The 21381-nt window shown below is 38.9% G+C and overlaps 2 protein-coding genes across 3 annotated transcripts in view; both read right to left on the reverse strand.

Annotated features, from left to right (window-relative positions):
• galnt18b (UDP-N-acetyl-alpha-D-galactosamine:polypeptide N-acetylgalactosaminyltransferase 18b) overlaps positions 1–21371 on the reverse strand; it is a 91930-nt gene extending 70559 nt beyond the window's left edge. The window contains exon 1 of one of the 2 annotated variants that reach the window (XR_004896945.1): positions 20857–21371. Coding sequence is in view for 1 of the 2 variants with exons in the window: in XM_031324264.2 (XP_031180124.1) it covers positions 20857–21094 (238 nt within the window). In the remaining variant the exon portion in view is untranslated. The remainder of the gene's footprint in view (positions 1–20856) is intronic. The other variant, XM_031324264.2, reaches the window with a different exon arrangement.
• Positions 1–21381, reverse strand: part of mical2a (microtubule associated monooxygenase, calponin and LIM domain containing 2a) — an 858504-nt gene that overhangs the window by 588538 nt on the left and 248585 nt on the right. The gene's annotated exons all lie outside the window — the stretch shown is intronic.

Genomic DNA, 21381 nt, shown 5'->3' on the forward strand with positions numbered 1-21381 from the left:
ACTTTATACAGCAGTGTGACAGGATGCAGCCTTCTGATTAAAATCATCAAGACTGATAGTATAAATGATAGCATCCTATAGGTGTCCATAAGTCAGTCTCCACTGCTGAACATTTGACTATTTGTATAATTCAGACACATTCAAACTGTAAAGAAAAGCACTCGCACTACAGAGCCTGTTCTCTGAGCCCCCAACACACACACCAACTCACACAAAACTCTGTCTCCTAAAAAATACATTCATATACTACTAATTTGCAACAGCAAATACTTTCGAAAAAGAAACGTAATGCCACCTGGATTACATCGTTTATCAACAAGTACTAAACAACGTTGATACTGAATGTATTTGCAAATCCCTGCAATATATTTCATTCATCTTTTGACAATATCCACTTACAGTATCTGCTCAAAGCAGCTAATAATAATAATACATTTCTGTAGTTATGTTTAGGCACTCACAATTAAACAGTGCCCTCAAGCAGAATGCAACGTGTTTACTTCACTATCAATATTTTACCGAAACCACAATTTTTCCCAGACCTTAAGCAAAGAAACAAACAAAAAATGAAACAGTGCCACTGGACATAAAATCCAGGCAGCAATTATGTTTCCTATCAAAACTTAAATGTGTAAAAGTCACAAATCAGGTAGCAGCATTTTGTGTCATTATTACAGTTACTGTGAAATAGGTAAGGAATGCATCTAAAAATAAATAGGGTCTGAGGTTAGGGGGAAAAAAGTGATAAACGACCTGCTGCATGTATAGACTGATTTACAGTAACTAGATCACTACACTGCATGCAAATGCAATGTCCAAAAGAGTAACCTGGTTTCTGGTGTGCACGTAAACATACTGAGTTTAACCAATGTTCTTGAGAAACAACTAAATGCTTAAACTGGTGGTTTCATCTGTTGGCAAGTTTGATCTTTTGTCCTTTGAACTATCCATTGCTAAACTAAAATAAGATGACATTTTATTGATCTTGCTGAGGACATTATGAAATGTGTATTGCTTGCCACAAATCAACTGCACTTTCCTGCTTGATGGTTGCCTTTGAAAAGGATGAAACTGAAGCTTTCTGTCTCATCTGCTGCAAAATTAGGACTTCAGTTGACACAAAACCCTTAAGACACATGAAACATTTTCTTAGCAATTTTTTTTATGAAGTATAAAAAGCAGAGTGTATTTGGGAATTTCACAGGAAGTCTAAGCTGGAAAAAGACACCTCTGTAACAAAGAAGAATGAGGTGTGTGAGTCAATGTTGTGGCTTTAAACCAGCAGAGCTAATAGTAACGTTATTGTGGCTAGAGAAGCTCACGAGAAAGTGAAGTGAGAGAAAGTGAGACAAATGCTAGGGTGTAGAAAATGGGCTCATGGGGTAGATAGACTCAGACGGATAATGGTCGAAGCTCTTAAGGTTTGATAACTGACTATCCATTCTCAACATCTGCAAGTTTAGCTGAAGGCACGGACAATGATATCAATCAAGATTTCTCCATTTCTGGTCAGAAGAGGAGAAATGACCTGTGGTCACACTGCAGAGCGGCCTGTGGAGGACGGATAAAACCAGCCTGAAATGTAATAAAGTTGTTGTCAAACCCAGGAGACACAATATCCTTTCAAAACTAAATGCATTCATCCATTTGATTGATCATACTTTTTTTGCCTTAGTTTCTGTCACGCTGTTGATGAATTACTGAAATTAGAAGTGTCATCTCATTATAGAGAAGCAGATCACTTAGCCTAAATCACCTGTTTTCAACAAGGGCCAAATGTAGTCAGGTTTCCACTCCAAACCTACACTACATCAACTAGTGCTGTCTTACAGTCAAGGCCCTGTTGAACAGACACAACAAGAATACATTGTTTATCTTATCAAAAGATCTTTCCCTTCTGCGCCGGCCATTTCCCACTACACTGATCTGAAACAAGATAAGAATCACTTTACATGCAGCATTGATATCAGCTCTATTTGTATCTACTTGCTTACATTATTGTGTCTGTTATTTTACAGGTTATTTCTCCATCTTGACATCTGCCACACTGGATTTTCAGCACAGCCAGTGTCCTTATTTGTTGTTTGCCCTTCCTTGCCTTTAATGGAGAGATATTTAATAAGACCTTTGAGGTTTCTTTTTATCTCATCTGAGCTTTTTATTTTCTCCCCTTCCCTCTGTTCTTTCACTTTTATGTAGAAATAAACATGGCAGCCTGTAAATTAAGAGCTGTGGAAACCAAAGAGAGAATGACGGACTGAAGGTTCAGAAACAGAATCAAAATATTCTGCGGGAACTAAACATTTAACAGGAAAAAAGGCTTCTCATAATATAGTTTATAGTATGTGACAGTATTGGTATACTAACTCTGGAAAAGCACAACAGTAGACAGCTTTTTATTTCAACCGGTTACCACACTGGCTACACTTACTTTGTACTTTCACTAATTCTGTTTTTGTTACTGACAGTGCACATATCAATAAATCAGATGGTGCAGTGATTTGCTGGGGAAAAATCTTGACACTTGATTGAGAACAGCTCCCCTGTCGATGACAATGTCTGTATAACTATGACCTGCTGATTTGTTGAAGAAAGGCAAGAAAAAAAAACAAAAAAACTGAGAAACTCTGCACTTGCTATAAAGCATAGAGGACAAAGTGATTCAGCATTTTTTTGTAGTTATTATATTATTGACGGTAAAATACAACAGTTTGTTGTCTAAAATCCATCTTAAGTATACAAAGTAGGGATAAAACACAGTAAAAAACAATATTAGTCTTGAAGGCAAAATAAAGAAACTAGGAAAATATAATAAAATTTGATACAAAATAAAATACATTTTATAATCCTTGGTGTCAGTCATACAAAACCTCACCGCCCAGATGCAAGTGTGAACTGGCATGCTCAATCATGAGGAAATGGTGAAAATAGCCTCAGGCTGTCTCCATTTGCAAAAGCAGCTGGCTAAATGCGTTGCACCTCTCACATCACCCGTTAAAGGTGAAGAAACAAGCTAAAGGCCAGTAATGAGGCTTATCAAGCCTCGAGAGAAAAGACACTGCCAGTGATAAACAAACTAGTGAAAGACCAGAAACATCACAGCGGTTGTGAGTCTGTTACAAAAGAGTTTATCTTATTTTAGAGAGGGATTAGTCTGGATTAATAGTAGTACATTTCCAAGATAATTGCCTCTTAAAATCCCTTTGCTACATGCTGAAAATGGAAAGTTATAAAGAGAATTTGGATCGTGCAACAGGCCTGCTTGGTTCTTTCGAGGAATTATTGCAAAGATTTACAAAGAATATGTTTGTTTACAAAGAATATTTGTTGTCTATTTTGTTGTTATTTTATTGTATTGAATATTATGGTTATTTCATCTTGTCTCTCAAATTTTGTATACGGTGGCAGTGGTGGCAAGTGGGGGGGTTAGATAGGAGGGGATGTGTTAAAGTTTTGTTTTAAAAGAAAAAAAAAGAAGAAAAAAAATGTAATCATAAAAAAAGAAAAGAATAAGTTTACTATCCAACTGGGATGTTTTGGGACTGATTGGCAGGATTGCTGTGGACAAAGTAACGTCACAAACGGCGATACACTGTTAAGAGCAAATTACATTTTACCATGCTAATTTAAATAGCTCATGTTACTATATTGTGTGAACAGTTAACTTTATGTATTATTGTATGTGGTGTTTTCTTCTGCAGGGTGCAAATGTTCCACCAAAACAAGTTACTTACGAGACTAGTTACTAAGTTTAGCGCCGCCCAAGACGACTGTGATTGGTTTAAATAAATGCAAACAACCCAGAACGTTTTTTTTTCTCCTATCATGAAATGTATCTGTGGAGGAGCCAGACCTTATTCCACAGTGCTGTGAAGTGCGAGACTAGGCAGTAACCTACCAAGGAAAACTAATGTACAGGGGTGCTATCGCTGCAGAAAGATAGACAAAAGTCAAAGCAAACCCCAAGGATATATAAAGGATATATTGTTGATGCCTTACTCTTCACAACACAGAAAAGGTAGCTGAATTTTTTTGGCCGTGTGTACCTCCAGGCAAGGTACGAGCTGTTTCAGCCACCACCCAAAATGAACAAACCGACCAACAGTAAATGTTCTTTCCAGGAGGCAACAATAAGCAGCATTTCAGCCTGTAGAGCCACAGCGATCCCTGAGAAGTCCAGCGAGTGTTGATGTGATGTACCTGAGGCTGCTGATTCAGAGGCACTGGCAAAAAAGCTCTAAGCGCAGAAATATAAAGGTTCAGTTGCTCTGTGTTTCAGTTCTGTAATCGGAGCAGAGCAGATGTGCTCCTGCGTTTCGTTTTTCATCACTTTGAAAAAAAGCCTTGTTTTACATCCTGCTCTGTTTTCACACTATCATGAGTCATAACATATAGGTTGAGGGAGAATTTTATCTAACATGAACTCCTAGAACAATACAATGAGATATATAATTAGCTCAAAAAAACTGTGCTGTGTTGCAAAAAGTGAAAACAGCCCAATCCTTATCACTGCACAGCAGATGTCCCACAAAAGCACAACACAGTTTTTGCACAGTGTTGGTTTGCACCTCGGAACAGGCCGACTGAACGGCTGCTGGCTGGTTGCTGATGGCAGCCACTGCCCTCTGTACCAGACTGACAAAGCACTGCCTGACGGCTGTATCCCCCTATCATGTTTTGTCAGAAGATCCAGAATATTTCCAAAGAGTGCAGTCTTGTGAAAAAAGGGGACATTGAGGCATAGTTTTAGTTTTAATATCAACATTAATGTGAAATATTATACCCCGTGATCTTCCAAGTCAAGACCACGTTTTTGACCACCAAATTTATGGATTTGTTAATTAGAAAATGAAAATGTGGATCATATTCTTAATTATTACAAGAAAATGTGACTAATAGCCTAGAGAAGAGGCAAATTAACATGTGACCACAAACACTGCACATTTCTGACAGCAACAAATGCACCACATCTACCTTTAACGGGCTGTCGATGGTAACTGAAAGTGTTGTAAAGAAATGATTCTGGAGCTGTGATGTACCGACTGCTCATCAGAGTGCAATGCAGCGGAGACACCCCCATGCAAATACAAACCAAGCTCCTCACAATGGATTGGATCTACTTTTATACAAAGCGTAGAGGCATTTGTGTATATCTGATGACTTACACTGGCACCAGCAAGAGGCACAGACTAGAAGTGGGGATGCTGCTGCAGAACTTTAGGCACCAACTGCTCCACAATACGACCAAAATCAGTTGTGTGCTGCTCACTGTATTGTAAATTTAATGCAAAAGGGGATTCGGAAACAACACCAATAGTAGCACAGGTTTATTTTTAAGTAGCCTTTTCCATCCTTCATTATTTTCATTTAATGTTTATCTTCTTTGAATAAGCTTTTAGATTTCATCCATCAGTTGCTAGTAGCTCAAGGAGAAAACAGTGGATTCAAAAACATGATGGACTCTTCAGAAGAGGTAATTATCTTGTAGTTTTTATGTCCTCTTCGTCTCCAAAGTTGACCGTTGCTGTTTCTCAGCGGTGACGTAAAATGCATCACTCAAGCTTCTGTGCGCGGAAGTCGCCAGACGGCACCATTTTGTAAAGATAGCCATACTGAGAAATACAGAGAGAGTTTTGTGGAGCTGAAAGTCTTAATTAGCTTTGTAACAATTCATTTGGCAATGGCTTGAACGTAACAGACATTCATTAATATAAAATAGTTGTGCACTATAGCTTTAAAGTCAATTGTTTTCTCAGAAAATATCAGAAACTAGTTTAACTTTGTGTTGACTTCGGGTCACATTGACCCGTTTTAAATTTTTGTTTTATATCAGAAAATATGGGACGTAGAAATAAGCGCTGAAAATGTGTAGAAGAAAACTTTAACAATTTAAAATGTTGGAAAAAGCAAAAACAAAATGAAAAAAAGGCGTCAAAAACGTCAGAAAAAAAGTGTTTCTTTCAAGGTTGACGGGAAGACAACACAAGGGTTAAAATGCCCAACACAAGTTCCCAGCGCTAAACATTAGTTAATATACTGTGTGCATATATATATATATATATATATATATATATATATATATATATATATATATATATATATATATATATATATATATATATATTTTTTTTTTTTTTTTTTTTTAAATGCTTGTTTTGTGCAAACAGTCGACAATCAAAAGATATTGACTTTACTATCATACAGGACAAATGAACATAATGGGAAATCTTCACATTTGAGAGGTTGAGAGCATTTTTTGTGGAATTTTTCCATAAAAAATGACTTTCATTACTAATCAATTTTGAAAATGTTAAATTCCTGTCTACGGACTAATCGATCACATCGACCAATTGTTTCAGCTGTAAATAACACATCTTTCATTATAGCAAAAGCAAGTTCTTAAAAGGGAGAAAGAGTCAGGCTCCTCATACAGTAGCTTTACTCACCGCTTGTCATGACCATGAGGCATCTGACACTGAGTCAGAAACAGCAGAGGACGTCGGAGTCATGGAGAAACATGATCTCACAGTTAACAGATACTAAAGATGCTCTTTGACAGCGACCGTACAGAGTCTTAAATTTTATCCTGTGAGGAAAAGGTTGAGTAGTTTGAGAACTTGGGGAATAAAACACTTTAACAACCTCTTTATTTCACGAACGTGACCTAAGGTTTTTCTCAATGATTTAAACCCAAACAGAGTCATAAAAACTTCAGGAGTACAGGAGGTGGATCTCACTTTGGATGCTTATAAGAACGTATGGAATGTTTTTAGATGGAAAAGTAGAAATGCTAATCTAAAAACAAGACGTTATTAATTATCATACAACATCTGCCCAAAGCCCAACTCAAACTTAAATAAAATTAGCCGGGGAATTTATGTGATTTACAACAAGATTGACTTCTTCTACACCTTGTTTGTTCTGAAGCACACTTTTGCCTGTCAGCAGTGCTTCTGTCTTTATTGCTAAATGTATTTTGATTGAGGAAATATGTGTGACTGGATTTCTAAATACAAGTTTCAAGTAATTTGTTGGGGCCAAATTAGTTTTTGATGTGTATCAAAAGTGCAGTCGTATAACAGCAAAGCCTGTAGTGAGGAAGAGAGACCTGGATCTCTGTAAGTGTGTGGAAGTTTTCATCCACCCGTTTTAATTTGCGAATTAAAAATACCTGATCGGGGGGAAGATGGCGGACCACGCTGTGGAGTAGACGTGTTTGTAGGGAGCTCCACCTCAATCTAGCTTACATCTCACCCATAAGTCTTTAAATAAACTACAAACGGTCGTATGCTGTGCAGCAGGAAAACGACAAAAAAAGGCAAGGGGTTCAGAGCCGAAAAAGGTTCTTGTGAAGAGGATTTTGTCGAAAAAGATGCCGACGCGGAGACCACCGAACAGGCAGGTGCTATTGCAGCTAGTGCTACTGCTGGTAGCGCTGAGCTCCCGGCTACTAACGAAGACATTTTAGCAGCAATACACAAGATGAAAAGCGCCGTGGACAACAGATTCGACGAGCTTAATGGGTCCCTTTCCAGCCTTAAATCGGCTCTAACAGCCGTTAGTGAACGTGTGTCCACAACAGAGGACGCTGTTGAATCGCACGAAAAACGTCTGGACGAACTGGAGAGGCGACACGAGAGCCTAGCTTCCCAATGCATGCTACAACAAGCTACATTAGATGACCTGGAGTCCCACAGGCAAAACATCCGTATAATCAGAATAAAAGAGAAAGCCGAGAACGGCAAGCCAAAGGAGTTTGTCACCAAATTGCTACCGGAGCTACTGGGAGAGGAGCACTTTGATCATTCTGTGGATGTGGACCGTGCCCACCGAAGCGCAGCGCCAGCGAAAGACGGGAAACCGAGAGCTATCATCGCCAGGCTGCACCGTTTCCAGGTAAAGGAGCTGGTACTAAGGCTCACGAGGGAGAAGGCACCGCTACAGTATGACGGGCGTCCGGTATTCATCTTTCTTGACTTAACATCAGCAATCATGAAGAAGCGGATGGCCTTTCAACACATCAAGGAGAAGTGCAGAGCCAGGAAAATTCGGTGTGGCTTTAGGCATCCGGCGAGGTTTGTGGTCACCGTTAACGACAACAGGGGCACCTAGTAAGCACAGTGAAGGTGGAGTTAATCTGGTCAGCTGGAATGTAAGGGGGATGAATAGCCCATTAAAAAGAGGAAAAGTGTATGCTCATATACGTACACTCAAATTTTGATGATCCCATTTTCTTCCAGAACCTTTTTAACACTATATTCAATATGTCTAACACAAATATAATCTTAGGTGGAGACTTTAATTGCGTTTTGGATCCAGTCCTTGATCGGCAACACTCTCAAATTAATACATCGAGGAGCAGTATCGCTCTTAATAATCTGATACTGTACGTACACACCGCCGCCGACTTGAGCTTCTAAAGATACCGGAAGTCATTCATTTTCAATGGAAGCTGGCTTCTCTCAGCTGCAAGGAGCGTCAAATCTGTCGGCGTCGCGTTTTGGGTGTTTTGAGCGACCAGAGAGTCAATCAGAAAGTTGAAAGTAGGTCAACTTTATGGTAATGAGCTATGACGCGGTTCAGCGGCAAGCAGCAGCAACCAATCAGAATATAGACGTCATTCGCGCTGGCTGATTCCAGAGAAACATACGATGTAAACGTTTGTTCCTACCAAAACATTAGTTCCGAGAAAAAGGAGGAAAAGCTCATCATGGCCGTTGCTGGGTTCCCTATCATTTATGATATTTGCGTATAGGGACCAGTTAACGTTACCTGCCGGTCACATCGTCTCTAAACAGTCCGCTCATGGTGAAGTCCTGCACGGATCAACAGCTGGCGGCTGCTCGCTCTGCCTGCATGCTGCTGCGGTTCAGCGGCTAACGAGCAAGCTAACTGCTAACAGACACCGCCGCGACCAACAACCAATACAAATTCTGTCATTATATATGCAATTTATAAAAGGTTTCTAATGTCAATGTATTGGCCGTGCAGTGGCTGCTTGTGCTTTTTCCATGATCGAACATAGAATGCTACTACATCAGAGCGGCCAAAGCGTCAAACAGCTTCCCCGTACTTTTTGACAAACGTCGGGCAGCCGGTTCATAAATCTTACTCAAGGACTGATTATTTTATATTGGATTCCAAATTATTATCACAAGTTGTGGATTGCATTTATCATAATATTCTCATTTCAGACCATGCCCCTGTTTCCTTAAAGCTTAATCTGAATCTTAAACGGGGAAAATTTAACTGGCGGTTAAATAATACTTTACTGAAAGAGAAGGAATTTTGTTCTTATCTTTCGAGCAAAATTGATCTTTACATTGACACTAATGATAATGGTGAAGTTAGCGACTCAAAAATGTTTCACGTTTGTTGGCCCAAGTAAGGCAAAAGTATTTCGAGTTTGGTGATAAACCCCAAAGGTTACTTGCCCGCCAGTTAAGACAATCTCAGGCGTCCAAGTCCATACATTCTATCAAGGCGAATGATGGGACTCCCCTGACGGATCCTAAAAGAATTAATGAATGTTTTGCTGATTTTTATGAAAAGGTCTATCAGTCACAGGGTGGATCTGATCCAGGGGCTATGGAAAATTTTTCGAAAATCTGGGACTGCCGAAATTATCAAAAGAATCTTCCTCCTCACTAGATGCAGACAACAACTATGTGAACCAAAAAATGCTGGAGGCTTTGCCTTACCGAATTTTAAAATGTATTATTGGGCGGCTCATCGGTCTATACTTGCTTGGTGGAGGAAAGGCCCCCCCTCCTCTTCTTATTCCTGCCCTGCTTGGCTTCGCATAGAACGATTGCTTTGTAACAAGACCTCCTTGCTGGCTTTGACTCAACAGCCCCACCAAAGTTAGGAAGTCACATTATAGTAACAGCTTTGTAAATCAATGGCACTATGCGCACATGGGAGCAGATAAAACTCCATATCAAGGCGCTAAGTGTATATACTGATACTCCAATTTGTGAAAATCACGCTTTCATACCTGGCCTAAATTGTATTGCTTTCTTTGCTTGGAAACAGAAAGGCATTAAAAATTGAAGAGAATTAGAAATTTTGCTTCATTTAGGCAGCTGCAAGCCAAATATAGTATATCTGCCTCAAGTTTTTTTCAGGTTTTTGCAGATTAGAGATTTTATTAAAAAAATATACCAAACTTTGAAGTTCTGAATAAACATGATACTCTTGAAGCAGTTAACAAATTTGACCCGGGCTCCCAAGGGGCAATCTCTGCTTTCTTTCGAATGCTTCATGATGGAGCTCTGATGAATACGGAGGTGTATAAACGGGCATGGGCAGATGAGTTGAATATGGAATTAAATGATGAAGTTTGGGAAGAATGTCTACGTAATGTGCAAAAGTGTTCAGTTAATACCAGGCACAACCTAATACAGTTTAAAACACTCTACAGACTCTATTATTCGCGGGAAAAGTTACACAGATTTTATCCTGATATCCCACCAGTATGTAACCGATGTAAATCCCATATAGGCACTCTAGCACATTCTTTCTGGGCATGTAGTAAACTTCATTCATATTGGAAGTGTATTTTTCTGTTTTTTTCTGGCTTTTGGTAAGAATTTGGTACCCAGCCCCTTGGTAGCGATTCTGGGGGCCACTAGTGTCCTCTCCTCCGTCAATAAATTTGAAAGAAGAGCCATTCAATTTGGTATGGTGATTGCAAAAAAGTTGATTTTACATGTATGGAAAATGGATTCTGTGCCTTCATATAATTTGTGGCCGGGAGAATTGCCTCATCTGGAAAGATTGAGATTCTATAATGAAGATAGAGGAGACAAGTTTGATAAAACATGGGACCCAATACTGAATTACCTTAAAAATGTGAGCTCCTAGGCATTGGCTATTGTATAAAACCTCACTGTGCAAATGAGTAGGTGATTTTGTATATGTCAAATTCATTTATCTTCACTACTTGTAGATGTTTTTGTTTATAGTACCCATCCTAACTATGACCATGGAATATTGTTGTAATCCAAGATGTGCTGTGTTCTGTATGTTATGTGTTCTTTGTTAGGTGTTTTCTCTCCCTCTCTCTCCTTTTTTTACTCTTTTTCTTGAAAATCAATAAACATATTTCTAAAAAAAAAAAAAAATACCTGATCGGAAAAGTCAAAATATCGTAAAAAAGTTTATACGCTCAGCAGAGGTTGAAAAGTTGGTGTGTCAATAACAGCAAAATGCGCAAGTGCAACAGACCAAGTGAATAACTCATGACGTACAGGATGAAAACAAAAGAGGAAAACATCAGATCTATGTGGAACGATGAAAAGACAGAACGTGCCATATTTCCATCATGTTTTTTACATTTTCTCTTTGTTTGAGGTTTGACTGTGCTCTTTTAATTATATCATCTTGTTGTGCTGCAACCAACTCCTTATATAGTGATTATTATTTTCTTTTTCAGTTTTTCTGGAAAGAAATGCTTGTTGGGTTGTTTGCATTTCTTTAAACCAATCACAATCATCTTGGCTGGCGCTAAGCTCCGGACCCAGATACGGTGGCTCTCCAAAATAGTGTCAGCAAGTAACTTGTTTTGGTGGAACATTTGCACCCCGCAAAAGAAAACGCCACATAGAATACTAAATAAAGTTAACTGTTCACACAATACAGTAACGTGAGCTATTTAAATTAGCTGGATACATGGTTAAAAGTAATTTGCTCTTACCAGTTTATCGCCATGCGTATTTTGTCCACAGCAATCCCACCCAGCAGTCCCAAAACGTCCCAGTTAAGACAGCAAATGTCGTAAAAATATTCTTTGTAAATGTTTACAATCATTCCCCAAAAGAACCAAGCAGGCCTGCCTTGTTGCACGATCCAAATGTTCTTCAAAACCTGCCATTTTCAGCGTGTAGCTTGCTAGCTCAAAGTTTGTTGTTGTTTCCCAAAGCGAACAGAGTTTGAGAAAGGCAACACACAGAGAGCGGAAGGTGAGGGATTATCCTGGAAATGTACTTCCGCTGATTCAGACTAGACCATGAGAAAACCAACTAATTCACTGCATCCAAAAGTAATAAATTGGGACTGTAATTATTTAGTGGGGTCGTGCATGGTAGTGCAAGAAATATCAAACTTAAAATATACAGCCTTAAAATTGCTCTCCAGTTCATGTAATATTAAAATCACCCAACCTCTTTTAGAGACATAAATCCTGTCCTGTTAAATTTTTATTTAAGAGACTAACCCGGCAGATTTACATGGAATGAAGAATGTGGACAACCTTATTACAAATCGCAAGAGGACCCCAAGTAATACTTGTCCTGAGTGACCAGATTAAAATTAACATTGGTGGTGCGTTCAAGGACGCTCAAATATTTGAGGTTGAAAGTCCTTCAAGAGCAACCTCTGTAATGGAAGAAACATAACATCCATGCCTCCTGTTTTTTTTTTCTTGATTAGGAATGCAATGCTTCGTGGCAGATAACTACAGTTGAAGTTTCTTCTACATCAGCGATGGATTAATGATGAGTGAAGGTTGGGAAAATGTATTGTGATAGAAGATCTCAATTAAAGTTAGCAATGATGAATCTCGTTTCGAGGCCACAATAATTCACTTCTATCTCATCGAGTCTCACCATGTAATCCATCTCCACCCTCCACCATCATAACCTCACCTCGGCACCAGCTGACTCAATAACAACAAATGGAATACTGACAGCTGAAGTCCACTGTCTTATGGATAGAAGGAACTGCGGAGTGGAAAACATGCAGCTTCAATCTACTACATGGAAAATGGTCTCATATATATTGTTTATGAATTTGTTTGCGTGTTTCATTCATTTAGCTGCTGAGTTTTAATATATTAAAAAGTCCATTTGATTAAATGCTCTTTCAGACATAAATCTTTGACGGAAATGCTTAACGTGTTTGTTCCTTTGTTTTTTGGCATACAAGTGGTCACATTTAGAAGTATTGTCTATTTGCAGCTTCACCCCCAAAATGAGGCAAACAACTTTTGCAATCAAAAACAATTCAATGGATTTGAAAATGTGTGCTGACAGATTAGATCATGTAGTCAGAAAGAGTTTTAACTCAGAAAAGAGAAACTACTGTGCTCTACTCCTGCATGACAGACACTACACAGCAGATGAAAAGACTTTGTACATTATGGCATGGGTGTGTTTTAACCAGAGCTCACTTCCTCACTTAGTGCCATTAAATATGAGAAAGAAAGTGCAGTGGAGTGAGAAAAGCAACTCAAAAACAACTGCTGACGAATCTAGAAAGCATGAAGGAACAAAGCACTTCCATTTGTCCCTTCTGCTGCTGGCTTTACTGAAGCTCTATGAGATTTCTCTACTAGTCGAAAATCATTTAATGCAGCTGTAAGTTCATCCCAAAAACATTTACAGTTCTTTAACTGACTCCGAGCAGTGAAGTTCATATCAGTACATCATTGTTTATCAATGTGTGAGGTTAAATGGATTGTTGTCAGCTTGAGCTGCAATGTAAATCTCAGTCGCAGCTAAACCAGATTTCAGGGTTGTTTTAATTTTTTTTGTAATTGGTACAGAAACTCAGTGGGGGAAAAAAATGACAACAGAACAGAACATTTGCAATAGTGAACTAATCTGTTTAGTAGAAATTGTCAGGGGACGACCTTTGAATCGACACTCTTGTAAGAGGCTTTTAAACGTCTAATTTATTCTCTTCGTGATGACTTTGCCCTCTGGAGGCAGAATAATTAATTGTTTTCATTACCAAACATTCTCTTGTGCATTCATATCCCTGTATTTCAATAACTTCACTATTTATTGGAATTATCACCCAGAATATCTCCCCGTCTCTCTCTCTCTCTCTCTGCATCCCTGCCTACAGGCTGCAGCCTGTGAGTGCTGACAGATGAGTCAGACTTGTAATAAATCTACAGCAGAATGTTTATAGAGGCCGTGGTTACATTTATTTCTTATTTATCAGTTATGAAGAACAGTAGAGTCTCTTCTCTTTACTCTATTTCAACAGATGCCAAGGCCCGATAAGCACTATCTCTGTACAGTGATGAATTCACAAAAACCTTTAAGGAGGTTGGTCTATTATAAAATAAAAATATATTTGCGTACACCTGTCTAGCGCTCTAAATGTGCCCAGTGTCCTACCTCGCTGCTTCCTGAATAAGTCATGAAATCCTGACAACCTAGCAAGATGGAAATATTCCCTCAACAAATGTTTATTAAATCAGATAATCTTTAACAGTGGAGCCCGACCGATAAATTAACGTGCCGATACCTGCCAATGATAGCTGATATTAGCTGGTCACAGGTCGATATATGTCAATATGTCATGCAAAATGCCCAAGGTATGTTTGCAGTAATTTAGAAACACACACACATGAAAGTCCGAACCAAGGTCCGGGCCGAGGTTCATGTTTGTGTTACATTGTATACATTTGATCCGGTAAGTTTTGGTTTCACACTGCAGTTATGCAAGCGCACTAAAGATCTATACGTGACAAAACTACGTCCTGCCGTCATCACATACGTGAGCTGCGTCTCCAGATACTTGTAATTGATTGGTTTGTAGACGGGCTTCCCCGTCCTCTCATATCTCTCTCTGTGTCGGAGTTTTTTCAACTGACTGCTGATCTCCCCTACTGACTGCTGCTCTCCTCTACTGACTACTGCTCTTTTGGTTTTGTTGTGATGTTGAGAACCAAAGACACTGGAACTTTCTGGAGAATTTATTCAGAGACAAACGGAAACCTACACTGTACATTTACTACCACTTGACAAATAAACTGCTGATGTATTCTCTGCTCTGATAGCCGACAGCTGTCTGCTCTGAGCACATTCACCGTCACTCTCTCATGTAGCCTACACACTAAGCACCGAGCTATTCCTTAAAGGAGCTATTCCCCGGTCTTGTAACACAAAGAGAGCCTGCCAGAGCTTCTTCTATTTGGTCCGAAAGTCCGAACCATCCAAAAAATGCTTTCACACTATAAATGAACCGGACCATGGTTCAGTTTGGTCCGGACCGAGACCACCTCTTATCGGACGAAAATTTGGTCTTTTGATCCGGACCGTGGTCCGGGGGAGGTTTCACACCTGTAATTTTGGTTCGGATCAAACTGAAAAGTCCAAAAGTCCGGACCAAATGTGGTATGTGTGAAAACGCCCTTAGTTTGTCTACCAGAGAGCACAGACAAGTTTATTTTTAAACTGTAAAATACCCCACATAAAACTTTAAATTGAGGCAACATTTATGACATTCCCATCAGCCTGAGCTGTACTTTGTGTTTTGTGATAATTAGCATGTTAGCATGCTAGGGGCCCTGAGAGTTTTCTTATGTTTATAATCAGTGTTACTCACCCAAACGCATTGTGTGTATCCTTGTGATCCAACACGTGCTGAGTGCATTTCTTTCTTCATAAAACATTTTGGAATGCCAATTTTTCAAGTATTTTACATTTTGTATTGTTTACATTGGTGTTAACTAGCTTGCAGGCACTTTGAAGCATATTTCAGTGTGTTACCACTACCTGTTGATCAGCGAATAGGTGTGAAACCATTGGTAGGCTTGTGTATCGCGTCACCTGTATACACATGCATACATGTGCATCCTAAACATTAGCACGTTAGAATTGTTGTTATGAGCATATCAGCGTGCTGACATTAGCATTTAGCTCAAAGCATGGTATTGTGCTAAAAAAATCCTGTATCTGTCGGTCTCTGTAATAGACAGTTTTCTAATTATTTTCATCAAAAAGAGCAGTCTAAGTTCCATATTAAAGTTGCTTGAGGACATGTCTGATATTAGAAAGTTGCAATGCAGTTTTATTCTACTGAAAAATAGTCTGGAGCCATTGCCTAAAGCCTATATTTATTAAGCATATACACTCCCTGGACACTTAATTAGGAACATCTATACGATCTAATGCAATCCAGGTCATAGTTAGTATTGTTGTACTGGACTGCATTACAGTTAAATCCGTTTCAAATATTCTTCCCCCCTCATGTTTGTTAATACAGTAACATGCAATCCAGTTTACACCACCACAAACAACAACCTCTGAAAGTGTCAATCAAAACTGAACAATATTATCTTTAAAGGTAGAATTTATGGCTGAACTGTTGTTGGATTGCATTAAACGTTTAAGGTGTACTAATGAACTGGCCGCCGAGTGTATATTCCTGGAAATGATACTTGGCAGCTTTGGGGTTTTTTCACTTCCGGTCCTGCCTTCACTCTGCATTAGTCCTCAGCTGCTCCTGCCGTTCCCCAATCACCTGCCAGCACACCTGTCCCTCATTCACCTTAATTAGCCACCCAGTTTATACTCACTAACACTAGAGTCTTCTGAATGACTGCATTGTGCCACTATAGAAGTAAGACTCAATCAAATAACTACTAAGAAGGGCATCCTTAATTTATTTTGGTAAATATCCCCTGTCAAAACAACACATGAACAGGCTTACATAATGCTAATCTTTTACATTTGAAAGCAAACTTACAAAAATAATCATCATTACCTATAAATACATCTAGCATCATGCTGCATCTGTAAGAAAAAGTGAGCCAAAAAAGAAAATGAACTCTTTAGCTGCCGAATGAAAATGTGTTGCAGAAGAAGTAACACGACAAAATGAAACAGCCCAATCAACACTGGCTGCACATACTGTGGCTCTCTGCACACAAAGCCCATTTTAAAAACACAGATGTTCTCCTATTTCTGTCAGCAGTGGAGATATACTGTATGAGTCAATATATACTGATTATGCCTTGATAAGTTTGTATTTCATATATTTTAATATCGACTTTAGAACCATTTGGACATCTTATATCTAATAACACATAAGTAGTAAAAAGAAAATAAGAATATTATAGAAAAGGGTATTTATTTAATAAGAAACAAGGTTGCCTTTATCAGTCTTTTAACAGTTCTTTCTCCCAAAGGAATGAGCACTTTAAAAGGAACTGAAGTATGCGCGAGTGTAACTTGTACTTTTCCGAGCTGCATACCACAGCCTGCATGCACAAGCATGCACACGAACACCTGGGCACATCACATGTGCTTTCACCTCTCTTACATTTAACTTATTTATTCTACAGCCGCACTCATTGTTGCTCTGGAAAATCACATCAGATAAATGTCCAAATGTAACTGTCCTCTGAGCGTCAACGGAAACGCTGAATTACTGAGCTTCTCAATTGACTTGACGGGTGGATTAGCTTAAAGCCATCTTGGGAACTGTTGGCATCATTTGCAGCTAAATCAGCACTGCGTTAATGACTGCCTCTCGCAGGCCTCGTGGCCGGTCAATCAGACTACAGGCTTGTAATACACATCATCAGAGGTCAAAGAAGCCATAAAAACAAACTGCTTTTTCATGAACAACATCCTAATAAAACAGCATGTTTGACACATCATACATTCATACACATATCTTACACTGTTTGCTTCGACTAACAATGTAAATCCTGCATTGGAAATGTAATTATTATCAGAATTACACATAGTTTTGATTGCTTTAGCTTTGTTGACATAAACACTAATCACTATTCAACTGAGGCATTGAATGTATTTAATTAAATACTTATGCTGCAATGATTTGTCGATTAATCGATTAGTTGACTTAAAATAAATGAATCTGTAACTATTTTGATCTTAATTGTTTGAGTAATCTTTCAAGAAAAGGTGCCACACATTTTTGGGTTTGAGCTTCTAAAATGTGACAATTTGCTGTTTTTCTTTTCACATACAACAGTAAATTGAATATGTTTAGGTTTTGGACTGTCGGACAAAAAAACAAAACAAATTAGAAGGCATCACAGTGTGATCTGAATAGTAGTGAATGCAATTTCTTCTTTTTAATGTTTCATAGATTAATGATATATCCAGACGATTAATCAAGACAATGATCAACAGTTTGTGAAATAACAAAACTAATTGTTACTTGCAAGCCCTATTCACTTCAATTCAATACTGCTTAATGCATCCCTGCAAGAGTAATTGTAGGCAACAGCTCATAACCCAGGTCAACAAATCGCCCCCAACAAATAGAAGAAGACATTGTTCCAGTAAAACAAAGCAAAAACAAACTATACGTGGAATTCTGATAGTATATAGATTGATAAAGAAATATAATATCCACAACGGTGTAAACATTTGCACAATTATGTTACTGTGGATAATATACAGTATATTAGAGTACTTAATTTACTGTATATGCAACAAGTATGCAAACATAAAGTACTTTAATGATTTGTATTTTAATGTAAAAGCTGGAAAGATCTTCTATAGATGGTCACTAGTGCAATAGCATGCAAAGAGCACAGCAAACAGCCCTCATGGTGGGCGTGTGTGAACCTGCTCAGTCCAACTTGCCAATAAATTCTCCTCGACTGACTGTACTTAATACAACAAAGAGCTCAGCCAGTTTATGTGCAGTTTCCACGTTACTTTGTTCTGATAACAGGACACTTAACTTCATCACGCAGTTAGAGAAGTGGAATATTTTTGCGCATCCCCGAGTGAGACCCTGACACCAGATACATCTCTTCTGACTGTCCGCAGTGAGTCAGCTGCAGTTAATGTTTCATTCTCAGTAATGCTCTGTGGTGTAGGAGCTCACATTGGTCTTATAGTGCACTAAAACTAACTATATGTGGCTGAGTGAATAGTGCATCAGGACCCTTTAGAGTAAGTGTGCAAGTCACCGTGCTAAACTACAGAATGCAAGAGCCATAATATACAATTTCTGCACTTATCTCACAACGTGATATAGGAGGAAGATGTATTTTTAGAGATGTCGTAAGTGCACTAATGACTCTGGCTCTGCCCGAAGCCCTCTGACTGTTGACGCCGTCGGCCACTTACAGACTCGAATTATGGGTCTCTATTTGCAGCGGATGCACTCAAAGCAATTATCAGGGAAATCCAGACAATATGGCTCGTACTTAAAGTGAAAAGTAATTTTGTTGGAACGTTTTTTATTGTTGCAAATGTTCTGACATCAACAGTCTCCTCCAGCATTCATCCCAACAGCTTCTGTTGTCAACAACGACACTGAGCTGCCTCCTAAACTCTAAAAACGACAAGCATGGAAATTTTTTGTATTAATTGGTATTAACAAAGTACAAATACCCAAGGTAGCCAATATTGATGCAGGCTGATAAGACCATAAGAAAAGGAATGCAAAAAAGTAAAAATGTTTAATAAGCATGACTTCTTTTCTTTTCTTTTTTTAAAACTGGCATAAAAAGACAGTGAGCCACAGCTACTTCTTAAAGGATGACTTTGACATTTTGGGAAATAGATAAATGACTAGATTGATGCTATTCACATGTCTTTACAGTAAATATGAAGCTACTGTATAGCTTCATATAGCAGCTTAACATAAAGACTGGAACAGGGGGAAACAGCTAGGACAAAATATCCACCTACCAGCACCTCTAAAGCTCCATAATTAACCCGTTATATTATGTTTGTAATCTATACAACACCAAAGTGTAAAAAGGACAAGTTGGGGTTATGCGTGGGACTATTTCTTGGACAGGTGCAGTACCTTCTGAAATATCACTTGTTAATTAGTGAGCTTTAAAGGTGATGCAGGCATACTTTTTATAATTATTTAACTGTCAGATGAAGGACTTCTAAAGTAGAAAATCCCTGTAGAAAGGTTACCAGACCATGCTGATGTTTTTAAGCACAAATCTATCATGAAATTATCGTTTCTGTCAGAGTACTAGACATAGTTGAAACATGTACTTTGGTGGTAAGTCACCTGAACAAAGCTCCGTCCTGCAGATGCCTATGGGTGCCAAGCTGAAATGGAGACCTGCCTCCAGGAGGAATGTTTACCCAAGCTTAGCACAGAGCCCTTATTGCTCAAAGCAGTATGAGCAGACTTCTGTCTGCATTTCACTTCTGCACCAGCTATGTGCCATTTCAGATTGGGACCTGCCCAAAGTGAACCCCCTGTGATGACAAGAATAGCTCTTTTAAAGACACAGAGGGGAGATAAATTAACTGTGTGTGATCAAGTGTAAAGTAACTGTACACCAGCAGTGAAGGAGAGGCTTGAAGGAATTTGAGAAAAAGGATTCCTAACATTCCTAAAAGTATGGAACACGTTTGAGTTAAATAATGTGGTAGGAGCAGTGTTTTATAAATATTCCCAGTTGACTTTAATAAAATACAAAGTAACTGAAGGATGAGAGGAAATTTTTCTTAGGAACTTATCAACAGTCATAATCAGACTCCACGGTGGAATCTGAACAAAAAAGTGTGTTGTACCTGTATTTTAATGTAGCACTTGATTGGATTCTGGCTCTCAATAAGGATGCATTATGTTGTGTCACACTACCTTTTCAGGTGGAGTGCAGTTCAGGATATAAGGAGCTTCATGTTGTGTACTTTTTTGAAGAATGTGCAGCTGGTTTCAGCACAATCAACATTGAAATGAACCTTAATAAAAGGCACAAGCATGTATTTCACAGTATAAATGAATGAGACATCAGATTATTTCACTGTCTGTAAATCAGGAGTAGGCTATTATATATAGCTATTATAGGCTATTGCAACCTACTTATAACTAATTATTTTGCTCTTGTGTAGTGTCATTCTTAAATATGTTGCCTCACTGAACTAATCCTTTCCGTGGGGAGATGCTGCTTGTCTTACAGTCCTTTGTCTTTATCACACCCTCCAATGATCGTAACAGACAGAATATGTTCCTGCTGTATTCATTTCCAGAAACAGACGACGCAAATGCACCTTGTTGTGAAATCACATTCAAAGCAAAGCAATTAGCCTATTCAAACTTCATTCTAATGGAGCCCAGATGGTGAAGGTGTAGGTGAAGTAATTATGGAGGCTTTACCTTGTATGTGCTGGTTGACCACATTCTCCAGCCGATCAAGCCTCTCCATGATCCGGAGAGTGTCCCCTCTTTTGTCACCCTCTAACTTTCTCTCCGGTAAAGGCATCGGAACTTTGATGTAAATATTGGCGATGTAATTAGTTACCCATCCGACATAGAGCAGGCAAACAATGTTGGTCATGCCGCTCAGTATCACGCATGTGGACACCAAAGTTTTGGTTCTCCTGGTGCAAGCCATGCCGACATCCCTCCATACAGCCTGCAGTATCCCGTCAAACCTGAGGACAGGGCGACAGCCGCCCGCAAAAAACTGGAAAATTGAAGTTATTTCCAGCGACTGTGCAGCGATGCGATATCCGAAGCGCGGAGCCTCAATTCAAAAGTGCCGGGTGGGTTTTTGTCGCTGGTTAAACACAGGTTAATGTCAAATATCTACAGGTGAAGGTTCTCCCTCTTGCTCCACTGCGAACCTCAGTCGGCTCCAATTGAATGTGAGGATCAAGGAAACAGGAGACACACCGAGCA

The sequence above is a fragment of the Sander lucioperca genome, chromosome 3, assembly GCF_008315115.2.
Source record: "Sander lucioperca isolate FBNREF2018 chromosome 3, SLUC_FBN_1.2, whole genome shotgun sequence".
Classification (NCBI taxonomy): Eukaryota; Metazoa; Chordata; class Actinopteri; order Perciformes; family Percidae; genus Sander; species Sander lucioperca.